Genomic DNA, 13,770 nt, shown 5'->3' with positions numbered 1-13,770 from the left:
TGCTGGGGGTTAAAGCGAAGAATATCTCCAGTATTTTGACCCAACGCGGCAGCGTCCTCATTGAGACGTGCCTTTGGCTTTTTCTTGCACTCCTCCAGGCTCCAAGTATGAAATATTTAAGAAAGATTAGGGCATATAGCGTTTCTTACATAACAGGAGTTTACAAAACTGTGATGTCCAATTGTCCACAAACAACCCCTCCTTAGATTAGAAATTTATGGCCATTTCATTTAGCAAAAAGAAATTAAAAAATTATGGTCATTTCAACGTCCTTGATTTTATTATCTCTATAGCTCTGAAATTGCTATATTTTTCATGTTCAGTCACATATTAGGATCCTATACAGAACTATAATGTCAATGTTTTTTAGTATAGTCTTTGTACTTAGCCACTTGAATTCATTAATTGAAAGTTTATATATACTTCTTCTTCTTTCTTTCTTTTTTTCCTTTTTTATTATTTTGCCAAGTGATATCATATCTTCTTGAATAGTAGTATATTAGAACAGCTAATTACATGCAGATGCAACAGCTAACATGCAGATGTCCTGTAAACGAAGCAACGTAGTTAAAAACAAAATAAGAACAATGACATTCAAGACCTTATTTACTTTTACATGTGATATAGTACTATCACTTAATTAATTATTTTGGATATCCGTAAGTGGATACCAAAGCTCATAATAACACTGGTCTTGATTCTCAGCGAGAAATTGTAATTCACTCACACAAAGTTTATATCGAAAATCTGTTCCATGGTAGGTGAATCTGCAGAACGTTTCACAACATGTAGTTTCTGATTGTTCACTTCCAGAACATATTTATAGGCCGCATCAGAAATACTGCCGTCATGATTGAATACCCATCGTTCAGCCTTACCTCCGTCGCAGGAATCATGAACCGCAACTACACCACCCAATAAGGATTTTGATTTGAGACAGTTTGTAGTCGACTTACTTGGCCGGACAGTGCCATCAGGATAGAGGGCCCATTGCTGGACACTTTGGTCAGTGCAGCTGCTGACTTGGACAGTATTATTCGCAGATGCTTTCAGACACATACCCCCGTAGCCTCTGATAGGTGTCACTACTGGTTCTGTGCTGTTACTTAGACTCCAAGCTTGGCTTGATGAGTATGAGGCCTGCTCCATACTCAATATACTCCAGCTAACACCAAACAATGCGTCTAAAGCTAACTTGGACTCTTCGTTTATGATATTCCCGTTTTCCTCAATTCTCCACTTGTTACCAGAAGCCTTGGGCTTAGTGGTGCAGTTATAGATCACCGCAACGTCAAGATCGTATGCAGTCAAGCACTTTCCTTCGGATCGAATTGTCCCGTCTTTCATCAGAGTCCATAGTTGATTGCTCTTTTCGGTAGACTTACATGGCCACATGATGATTGGTGATCCATCGTAGTACAATCCAAATGACACGTCGACACAAAGCCCGTTGCGGCCAATAATATTGACAGTGGGCTCTGGGATGTTAGTGCAAGAGTCGCATACATAAAGAACGACAGCAATATTTCGGCCCAAAGTTGGGGCGATTGAGGTTAACGTCACAGTTTTGTTTGACGCAACAGGTAACTCAAATGCAGGGTAAATTACACCGCCAACTGATTCTTGGATTCTGGTTGAGAGTTGTTTCCAGTTTTCTTCAAAGGTGATCATGGCGGCGGTTGGGAGGTAGGCCTCGTTGGTCTCGCTAATGTGTTCAACCACAAGGTTCTCCACATATCTGCAACATTTGAAAATGCACTAGTCATTGCATGCTTGATATGAGTAACAAGCTAGATAGAGTAATATTTTAAAAGGAATGCTACTAGGGAACCTTATTAGATGGATCCCGAAACGTTTGCAAATGAAAAGCTTGATATAAGTAAATAAAATTAGTACCTGTAGCGAATGGCCTCGGAAACCATCTGAATGGTGACTAGCATGCACCGAGCCAAAGAGGAGTTATCCGTAAGATCGTGTAAATGCTTGATGCATTCATCCAATTCAGACATCCCCAGATAAATTTTGCTCCTGGACCCTGCAATTTCCTCCATACCCGAGTATCTACTGCTGAACGGAAGCTCGTAACGGGTAATGCCAGGAAAGACGCTGGATGTATCCGGGCCATTAGTATCCGTAAAGAAGCAGGCCTTATTTTTAGTTCGATAACCGACAATATCAACAGTAGCCTTATCTATCGCCAGAATGATGAGATCCTCGTTGGAATTAGAGAGCGCCACATGAAGAAATCGATCGGAATCTGGCAAACTGGCTGGATTTTGGAGCCTGGGTATGTCATAGACCATCTCTCCGCTCACGAGTTCGTCTCGAATATAGTTGATAAACCTCACGTACCTTGTTCTGATGGCATGAGGAGTGTTGGATGGATACAAGGGGTAAAATGTCAGCTTTTCTGCAATCCTTTCTGGTGCCATGAGCAGCACATTATCTCGAGCACTGCAGATGCTGCTTGTGAGCCATGCCACCGCAACTGCCAAGAACAATAGCCTTGAAACATTATTCGACATCGCCATTTTCCTGCACACAAGCACGCACAATAACAATTAGATACATGAGATGCTTAATTTTACGTCAAGAGTGGATAATGGAAGTAATAAGAGAATTATTCGACTTCATGTAGTGAAAAAATGCATCAACTTAATCTAATGTATATGATCTATGAATGAGAAAAACGCTACTACTTACACAATGAGAATACAGAAGTTATCGAGTTGTTGTGAAGATGGATGGAACCTCAAGGGCTATTTATAGGTCTTTTGCATGGAAAATTACTGCTCAACACTTTTACCCTTCTTGCAAGTTATTCCTTCCGAAATGATTTTACAGTTTACTTGACACGGAGAAAAGAAAAAAAAAAAAAAAAAATTGATCTCCACACGTACAAAACCAACGGCAAAATGCGTAAGTTGTCGTTTAGTGCCATAATTAGAGAAGTACATATATAAAAAGATTTGAATAGCAACAAAAGCTGTATGATATAACTTACGTTTTAATAAGTTAATTAAATCATCCACCCGATGTTCCTGTGCATAAAATCAACAATTGCATGTTGGTTAGTTTTAGGCTTTTGGCCAACAACCCCCCGTGAATATGAATATGTTAGGTACTCAGTCCAGTCCGTCTCATATTATGTGTCTTTTTTTATTATTAGATGGTCAATTTGATCAAATTTTGATCATTATTTAAAAAAATTATTAATTAATTTAAAAATCTGAAAAGTGGATTTTGAAGGAGGTTTAAGCTGATTCTTTTAATCTTTTGAAGTCGGATAATATGTGTAATTTTCGGTCAAAATCTAGTCAATTTGACTCTTCAATAATCAAAACAAGACACATAACATGAGATGGAGGAAGTATTATTTAATTTAAGTTACACCATGATCCCAATATTGCAAAAATCATGAGTCGGATCTAATCGGTTGAGGTATCAATTTAGGATTAATCGAAATCGGAGTGAAAATTGGATGTATTTAATATTTAGCTATTATTGTATTGATTATTTATTAATAAATATATCTTTACTATATCATAAATAAATTCTATAAGTGTTCATATTTAAAATGATATAGTATCTTAGTTTTAATAAATTATTATATCAGATTTCATGAATTAAATCGATCGGCAACATTGCAGGGGATTAATCGATTAAATCGGAAATTTTTAGAACACTGGACTCATCATGATTCTATCAAAATTGTTTTAATTTGATAAATTTTTATTTAGCTAAAGTATGTCTATATATATGTAAATTACGATTGATTTTATTAATTGTTTCTCTTCACATCAGTTAAAATAATTAAGTATGATGATTATGGATGAAGCACATTGACAAAGTTTTTAATTGTCAAGAACTGGGATGTATATTGAAAAGAAATTATGAGAATGAAATAAAGACGAAAGAAAATAAACTAATAATACATACAATAGTTTATCAATATTTGATAGATCATGTCACTTAGTTATTAAACATTACAAAAATTTTATTTAATAAGTTTTAAAATAGTATAAAAATTATAAATGTTAAAATAACCGCGTGAAATTTTAAGTACATATCTCTGAGATACAATAGGCTCCAGAATTACTATTATTTTTTTAAAAAAAAGTAGCGGACGTTTCGAAGTCATCCAATCCCAGTTAGTATCTGTATCACCGTTCTTTTATTCGTACTCGTATTCCCCATCTAATCGTATTCCCCATCTAATCGTGATTCACGCCCTGATACATTCGTATTCGTTGCGAGTCAAGTCATGACTCGATCATATATAGGGCCGGCCCTATGGATTTGGGTGCCCTAGATGAATTTTGAGAATGGTGTCCCTATTTTTCAAGATCGTAAAGAAAAATTTACGCACATCCAAATCAATATACAATGACATAATTAAAAATATTGTTTTAAGTCTAACAACACAATAGATTGAAATACATGTATATATATAAATGCATAAATTTATCATTATACTCCCTCTGTCCCATTTAATTATATACGTTTCTTTTCAACTGCTCGACACGCATTTCAATGCTCTTATAAAATATAGTTCCGTAACTTATTTTTGAGATTTTCTTTTTCTGAATAAAAATATAACATCCAAATTTTAATTCAGAAAAAGAAAATTTTAAAAATAAATTACACAACTACACTTTACAGGAGCATTAAAGTCCGTGCCGCGTCCCCGTCCCCCAATGTATACTACAACTCAGGGGGACGGAGGGAGTATACTACATATGCAAAGGTTTTTTGGTGCCCCTGAGATAATGATGCCCTAGGCGTTCGCCTTGATCGTCCTAGCCAAGGGCCGGTCCTGTCCATATATGCAACAAGTCATATCAATCTTCAGTACTGTGTGGTCTGCATTCGCTACCAAACAATGTTGGTTCTTGAATTCACAATTTACGCATATAATTGTCCTTTTAAGCGCACATGGACATGTCCTCAGCAGCAGTGCTGTGTATCACTAGCGACTAGCAACCGGTTGTCCAAGAGTATCAACTAAATTATACTCGAATAGATAGTTAACCAAAATTATTACATTTGCAAGGTGTTCTGCTTTATAATTATAATTTTATTTTAAATTAATATCTTATCAGGAGAACAAGTGAATGACCCGAAGATATGAAGTAAAATTATTTATTTTTATTTTTGATATGTCAATATATCTAAAAAAAGTTTTTTATTTTTTTTATTGAATTAGCTCTAGAAAGGGATGAGTGACCGACCCTCGAAGACGTGAAATAAATGCTTTAAATTAAGTTCATGATTAAAAAGAACGAGATTAGAAAAATACATGTTTATGAGATTAGAAGAATGAGATGCTAAAGGTGAATAACTTCTTTTGCGAACACTACAAAACTTCATATCTTTAGCCAAGTAAAAAATTCACACAAAAATTAGTAATTACTTTTTTTTTTTGAAACAAAAATTAGTAATTACTTGAAATTTGATAACATATACTTTCTATCTCTCTCATTTATTTATAAATAAATTTTAAATATTTTTTAAGTATTATAGTTTGAAAACTTTTATGTACGTACAAATACGTTCCATCAAGTCAAATATGAAATTTGATGACTAAATTATTTCAAATTAACTTTTTTATTTTTACACTTGACATGAGATTCAAAATTTAAAGTTTTACTGTGATCTTTTTTTTTTCTTACTACACTATTTTATCAACTAAATCATTATCATTTCCGAAAAAAAAAAAGAATCATTACGTTTCCTACTTCGGCGACTCCTGTTTAGTATTATTAATGAAACTCGAGTACAAAGCTTGTATGCCATAGCCATTTAGTAAAGCTATTATACTTCTTAAATGACTTCGCAATTATTTTCTGACAATTACTTAAAGATCACTAAATATTTTCAACACCCCCCGCCCCCCGGCGCGCGACCGAAAGGCCCCTAATTACGACAAAGTTGTATTAGGAAAAAAATTAGAGCTTTTTTTATTAATAATCACATTTTCAATTTTATTTCCAAAAATATTACCTTATCTAATCTTATTTTCAAAAATACTATCTTCTCTAAAATATTTTCAAAAATACTGTGGTCGCATATGCAACCATATATGCAACTGAATTCCTGATTTCAAGTTCCAGTTTTCAAATGTCATTTTCGACCTCATCGTTGGAATCGATATATATATATATATATATATATATATATATATATATATATATATATATATATATATATATATATGGGTTGTATTCAGTTGATTCTATTGTAATCTAATGGCCCCGCCAGGGGCACCCATACATCAGTTGCAACTTACAGTTTTCCGTTGCATATGAGGTTGCACGCAACCTCATATGCAACCTCATATGCAACTAAATGCAACTGAAAACTGTAAGTTCCAACTGAAGTATGGGTGCCCCTGGCGGGGCCATTAGATTGCAATAGAATCAACTGAATGCAACCTCATATGCAACTAAATGCAACCTCATATGCAACTGAAAACTGTAAGTTCCAACTGAAGTATGGGTGCCCCTGGCGGGGCCATTAGATTGCAATAGAATCAACTGAATGCAACCTCATATGCAACTAAATGCAACCTCATATGCAACTAAATGCAACTGAAAACTGTAAGTTGCAACGGATGTATGGTGTGCCCCTGGCGGGGCCATTAGATTGCAATAGAATCAACTGAATTCAACCATATGCAACTGAATACAACCATATGCAACCATATATGCAACTGAATTCAGTTGCATATATGGTTGCATATGCAACCACCGTATTTTTGGAAAATATTTTCAAAAAGGTAGTATTTTTGAAAATATTTTAGAGATTTGAAAATAAGATTGGATAAGGTAGTATTTTTGAAAATAAGATTGAAAAAACAATATACAAGATAATTCCCCAAAAAATTACTTCCCTTTATTTATATTTTATCGTATAAATAGATACTAGATATTATACAAAATATTGTATAAAACGGTATTTGGATTTAATCCGTGAACGGAACAAGAATTAATTAGAGATTAATTGAATTGATCGATGATTAATCAGATTGATCGGGGATTAATTGGAGATTTAATCAATTTGACGAATTATAAAACATGAATTAATCGAGACAGTAATTAATTATTATTAATTACTGAATTTTAGGAAAAAAAACTCATAATGTTCATTCTGTTTGGGTTGTGTTTAAAAATATCTCGACCGAGTCCATACTCCATGCTCGCGTGTTTTGTTTTGCCACAAAGATACAGAAAACATCACAAGAAGCGTTAGGAGGGGTGTCACTCTCTTGTACTCCCTCTCCCTCAGTCATATCTGGGTTTTGGCACCGAGTTTAAAAAAGAAAGTGTAATTCAATGACAAAAATAAGAAAATTTGAATAATGATGGAGTTAACTAATATTTAATATATAAAGCGAGTGTTGGAACAAAATAATGGAGTTTAATTTTATATTATGAATTTTTTTAATTTTTAAAAAATATATAACTGAACATGATATTAAAAAAATTGTATAGAAATGAATTGGACAAAACGAAATATACGATATCTTAGTTCGCATTTTTATAAAGTTGTGAGGCAGTTAATGGACTATGAAAAAATATGATAGAGTGCTCGTTTAGGTGTCAAAATCGGCGTTTCTAGAAAAGTATGTCAACTTTATCCTATCGTGAATAAAATATTTTTTGTGACCCGCAGAATAAATAAAATATTATAAACAAGAGTTAATATTTAGTAAGTTTCAAAAAAAAAAAAGAGTTAATATTTAGTATATCAGTTATTGAAATGATTTTCGAAAAATAAATACCAGAATGATGTGAAATTTAAAGAATATAAAAACATAAAAATTGATATATGAAAGTTACTCTGGTAAAAATAGATTAAGGTTTTTCCTCTCTAAACCAGAGTCACGGCATCCTCCTCGTTCATCGGTGCAGTCTACGGTGCTTTCACCGGATTTTACTTGTGTTGAAAAACATTACATCTAAAACTTTAACGTATTAAAAGAAGGCATGTTATGATAGATTTTACTAGGGGTGAGCATTCGATCAGTTCGGTCCAAAACCGAACCGAACCGAATAGACCGAGAACCGAAGTTTGATTTTTTTCCGGACCGAAGTTTTATGATGGACCGAACCGAAATAATTCGGTTTGGTCCGGTCCGGACCAAAAGAACCGAAATTATTTTTAAAATAAAAATTTATATTATAAATAAAACTAAAATTCATGATTTATTTTCAAATTTTCATATTAATTAATCACCTCCAATTTATTAAAGATAGATATAATTAAATTTACAAATTACATATTATAATTACAACATATAAGATATATGTAATATAAATATAAATTAAAAATATATATATATATATATATATATATATATATATATATATATTTTGTGGACTGTTCGGTCTATTCGGTCCGGACCGAAATATTTTTTTACGGACCGGACCGGACCAAACTTTATTTCGGTCTTTTCTTTTAGTTTGGTTTCCCTTTCTTGATTCTTATTTTATTTTTATTTATAATTTATTTCAGATATAATTAACATTAAGAGTAATATGTAAAATATTTTTAAAAATCAAAAATAAATTATAATTTATTATTTATATATCAAAAATAATTTTAATATAAAAATTAAATATAGGGATAATCATATAATTTTTCATTCTGTTTCCGGATCAAAACCAAACAAGTAATATAATTCAGTATCATTCATTTCCTTTCTTTTCATTTTCTTTTCTGGATTCCATTCCGTTTCCCTGACTCGAACCAAGTTGCCCCTTAAGATATTAGAAGCAATGATTTTTTACACCATGAAAATCTTAAATTCTTATTTTATTTATTTGTTTTTGTTTTCATCGATAATCTACTTCTTGAAAAAAGATACTTTTACATTTTGTTTGTTGAGTTATTTTTTATATCTACATCCTCGAATTCTTTAATTTTCTTAACACTTTGATTCCATCTGCTTGTTAGATTTGAGGGTTTCAAGTATTTCTTATTATGATATTCTAATTTTTTGGAATTTTTGGATGAAAAATATCAAAAATAAAAGCTATTTTTTTTGTTGCAGATTAAGTGATATTATATATATTTTGGCATAAATTAATCTGTTTCAGATTATTTATGAAATATAGTAGTTTGCAAATTTTTTATTCTGATTTTGTTTCAGATTATTTAAATTACGGAAAAAAGTAACGGACAAGTCTCACTACACCTATAAATATCGTTATAGGTTGTAGAGTTTTGAATCATTTAAACACAACCTTCTCTCTCTCAATACTACAACCCTACGGTGAGGGGGCGAATACACTTTATAAAACCATAACCCTACACTGAGGGGGCGAATACGCTTTATAAACAATTTTTCTTTGCCTATTTATCTTTTCAGTCTAATACAATAATGAGTTACACTATGACATATGTTTTGAATGGCGATAAAGATGATTCATTGACAAGAGTAAGAGTTTATCGGACGTGGGAGTAGACTGCTATCTCATGAATTTAAATTTATGTTTTTGCGGACAACCAATCCAAAGAAATTGAATGAACGAGTCACTAATATACACTTGCATGGATTGGAATTCATACGTCCCGACATGATTAATGTTCGTATAACTAGAATATAATGTTTATCCCTATCAAAACAGGGTTGGTTTCAGATTTGCATCTTAATATTTTTTTAACTTTTACGCACTTATGTTTTTGCAAGTTTACTGTCCGTTTTATTAGTTAATCAATGTATGTGGTTAGATGTCATCAATCAGTTCTGTTAAAGAGCCGTATTGTTTTTACATGTAGGGCATGTGTATACTTCTAAGTAGTATTTAGAAATTAATGACAATTTTAATGAAAAACATGCTTATTTTTAAAAATACACAATTATTTTATCTTACAAATACTAATTTTAAATTATTAATATAATTTTTATAGACCGTCATAACACGCGGCTTCTCAACTAGTTACAAATAAAATTAATAATGATAAGCACAGGAGTGTTGAGTATTGACAATCGATGTAGTCCTTGAAAACTTAAAAATGACAATAAAAATATTCATGATATATAGTCAGGATAAATTTAGTATCAAGAAAAATAGATTACTTCGGCCATAGTCTATCATCAGCATCTATTTGCAATTCAAGCCCAGTAGGAAGTAAGATTAGTTGCGGCCCATTTATGTATTGCTGATTTTCTGGTTATTTGCTGCCTAAACAAAAATACAATGCACACGTCCATGCATGCATCTAGACTTTAATATATTCCCTCTGTTGATTTTTTTCACGTAACATGTAAAAAAAACATACCTTACACATTATTTTTTAAATTTTTTTTGAATAAAAATATAAATATTAAATTTTTATTCAGAAAAAAAAATTAAAAAAATAATATATACAAGTATGCTTGTTTTTAAACTCCAAATCAGGTGTAAAACGATTTTTATTATGAGACCGAGGAGTACAGTACATTGGATTTGCCATTTTCCGGACTCAAAGAAATTACTACAAATTCAGCATAACACAAATTTGCAAGAACCTGACCCCAAACATGTTACTCTTGCGTCGTTGCTGATAATACAAATCCAGACCTGTAAGCAAAGGACAAGGTCCAAATGCAGTGCTATTATTACTATCTCTGCCTTAAAATTATAACCGAAAATAAATTAATATGTATTTTAAATATGTGTTTATCTCTAATAATAGGTGTCGAATCGTCCTCTTAAATACATAACAGCTGTCAGATATTATTGAACTAAAAATTTATATATTTAATGATGTGGATATTGCTTGTAATTTTTATTTGAATCTTATCAATGGTATTATATAAATCAAATTATTCATAATATTATTTTCAAAAATTATTCATATAAATTTAACAGGATGGAACCTTAGTTAAGTCGATCACACCTCTACGACACCACGTCTTTAAAATTTATATATTATGCGGTATATAGTATTAATTTATAAATATATTTATGTATAATTATCTTTGAGTGTTATTTGAAAAAATATTATTGATATATATATATATATATATATATATATATATATATATATATATATAGTTAAGTTCTATGGAGTACATAAAAATATTGGAGTATTGGAGTATAAATCATAATTTTTTAGTTTAATAATAAATAATATCTCTGATTATTCAAATTTATATATAACTTATCATTTATAAGTAGTATTAAACATAATTAATAATTAATCATTAATATCTTTCAACTTTAACAAGCATTAAGATTGTTGTTCTGCTTATAAGTTATATTGCAGAACATAATGTTCTGCGATTTATAAAAGTAATTGTTCTATCTTTTGATTACAATGTTTATATTGTAGAACATAAACGGCAGGTTCTCGGATGTTTACAAATATTGTAAAACAAAAAAATGAAGATTTAAATGACTAGATTATATTGTATGAATCTTGTACTCCAATACTCCAATATTTTTTGTACTCCATAGAACTTGACTCATATATATATATATATATATATATATATATATATATATATATATGGGTAGCACTCCATAGCATACCCTCTTATATGGAGTTACGTAGCACACCATTATAAATATATACATAATATATATTCTATTATATTTTTTATGAAATATAATTGCAAATTTTGATTATTAAACCGAAAACAAAGTTATACAATTTTTTTATTCCAAAGATCATCTAAAATGATGCAATATCTCAACATGATTCTATAACTGAATAATAATCATCCAGAATTATTCTGTTGTAGAATCAGTTTCGAAAATATACTTTTTTTAATCAAATTTTAAGTGTTAAATTACTTAAAATAGATTTATTTTATAGTATTTTATATCAGAATCACGTTTTATATGTATTCTATAACAGAATTTATAAAAAAATTAATGATTTATAGTGGCGCACTATGTAACTCCATATAAGGAGTCCCTCTTTTGAATGTTGGCCTATATATATATATATATGAACAAAGTTCCATGTAGTCCACATATTTACTGTAGTACCATAGACCACGTATGTTCTGCAACTATAGAATGACATAAAAACATTGCAAAATGTGTTATTTTGCAAATCATGTTCTATAAACATCATTATTTTGTTAAAAATTTTGACAATCCTAAACATTTTACAAGTTAAATAGTGAAAACACATTATTCTGCAAAACATCTTAAGTTTGCAGAACATGTTTACATATTACAGAACATATATGTTCTACTTGTCGAACATAAATAATTTTCAATATTTTTCGTGAAATAGTGATATTTATAGAATGTATTTCACAAAATAACAAGTTTCATATATTTTGCAATGTTTTTATGTCATTCTATAGTTGCAGAACATACGTGGTCTACGGTACTACACTAAACATGTGGACTACATTAAGTTCCATGTAGTCCACATATTTACTGTAGTACCGTAGACCACGTATGTTCTGCAACTATAGAACGGTATAAAAACATTGCAAAATATATGAAACTTGTTATTTTGTGAAATACATTCTATAAATATCACTATTTCATGAAAAATATTGAAAATCATTTATGTTCGACAAGTAGAACACATATGTTCTGTAATATGTAAATATGTTCTGCAAACTTAACATATTTTGCAGAATAATGTGTTTTTCACTATTTAACTTGTAAAATGTTTAGGATTGTCAAAATTTTTAACAAAATAATGATGTTTATAGAACATGATTTGCAAAATAACACATTTTGCAATGTTTTTATGCCATTCTATAGTTGCAAAACATACATGGTCTACGGTACTACAGTAAATATGTGGATTACATGGAACTTTGTTCATATATATATATATATATATATATATATATATATATATATATATATATATATATATATATATATATTAACATGAATGTCATATGTACATATAAAAAATTTCTCACGAAGTCCAAAAAAGGATATCAAATTTTCTTTTAAAACATCTAAATTTCTAGGAACGTTCCTAAATTTAAACATATTAATTATATATTATTTAATTTAATTTAGTTTTAAATAATGGCACATGTGTTACACGAGTTTTAAACTAGTGCAACCAAAATATTTTATGTGTTGATCAGGTACTGGTTGAGCAGGTTTTTTTTTTTTTTTTTTTAATTTGAAACTTATGTGACATGCATACCATATTCTAATTGAAACAAATTTAAAAATTCTAGCTAAAACATATTATAACTTTTTATTTTAAAATTTAATCATCAATTGAAGTTATCAAAATTTTATTTAAATAGCTTAATAAAGCATGTTACTTTAAATATATTTGTAGGTCTATAAACTTATCTAAATTAAAATATTAATTATTTAAAATTTATTCCTCTCAGCATATAATACTTTAATATAAAATTAAATATTAAAATTTATATTATATAACCAAATTTTAAATAAAATTTCAAGAAACATTAAAACTACGGTGAACAAAGGAATCGAACAATTTATATCTTCCCTTTCTGTCGAGTCCGGATCCTCTGTCCCCTTAATTGTATCTCCTACTATGTCCCATTTCTTCTATTGGTTAGTTCTTAACACGTGCCTATAATTTCTCCTTTATTCTTTAGTCTCAATTCTTTTTTTGATAGTTTCATGAAAGTTTAAAATCTGTTAATTTTTTAAAATTTATACAACATATGTTTTAATTATTAAATATTCTTTTCATAGTACATAATCAACTCAAAATATTTTTCATATGATATCATTAGTATATATATTTTATTTTGTATTTTCTATATTAAATAGTTAAATAAATTTTTGAAAACATATTTCTAATATTTTA

General features: G+C 29.9%; 1 protein-coding gene across 1 annotated transcript; it reads right to left on the bottom strand.

Moving 5' to 3' along the window:
• Positions 1 to 567: 567 nt before the first annotated feature.
• LOC108206220 (abrin-b-like) lies at positions 568 to 2,756 on the bottom strand. The gene is made up of 3 exons (XM_017376447.2): positions 2,704 to 2,756; positions 1,897 to 2,535; positions 568 to 1,738 (listed from the first exon to the last, which is right to left on the bottom strand). The coding sequence occupies exons 2-3, from the start codon at positions 2,529 to 2,531 to the stop codon at positions 724 to 726; spliced, it is 1,650 nt and encodes a 549-aa protein (XP_017231936.1). The 5' UTR covers positions 2,532 to 2,535; positions 2,704 to 2,756; the 3' UTR covers positions 568 to 723.
• Positions 2,757 to 13,770: the final 11,014 nt, after the last annotated feature.

Source organism: Daucus carota, chromosome 2 (genome assembly GCF_001625215.2).
Source record: "Daucus carota subsp. sativus chromosome 2, DH1 v3.0, whole genome shotgun sequence".
NCBI classification, from domain to species: Eukaryota; Viridiplantae; Streptophyta; class Magnoliopsida; order Apiales; family Apiaceae; genus Daucus; species Daucus carota.
This window is presented reverse-complemented; position numbering and strand designations above follow the sequence as displayed.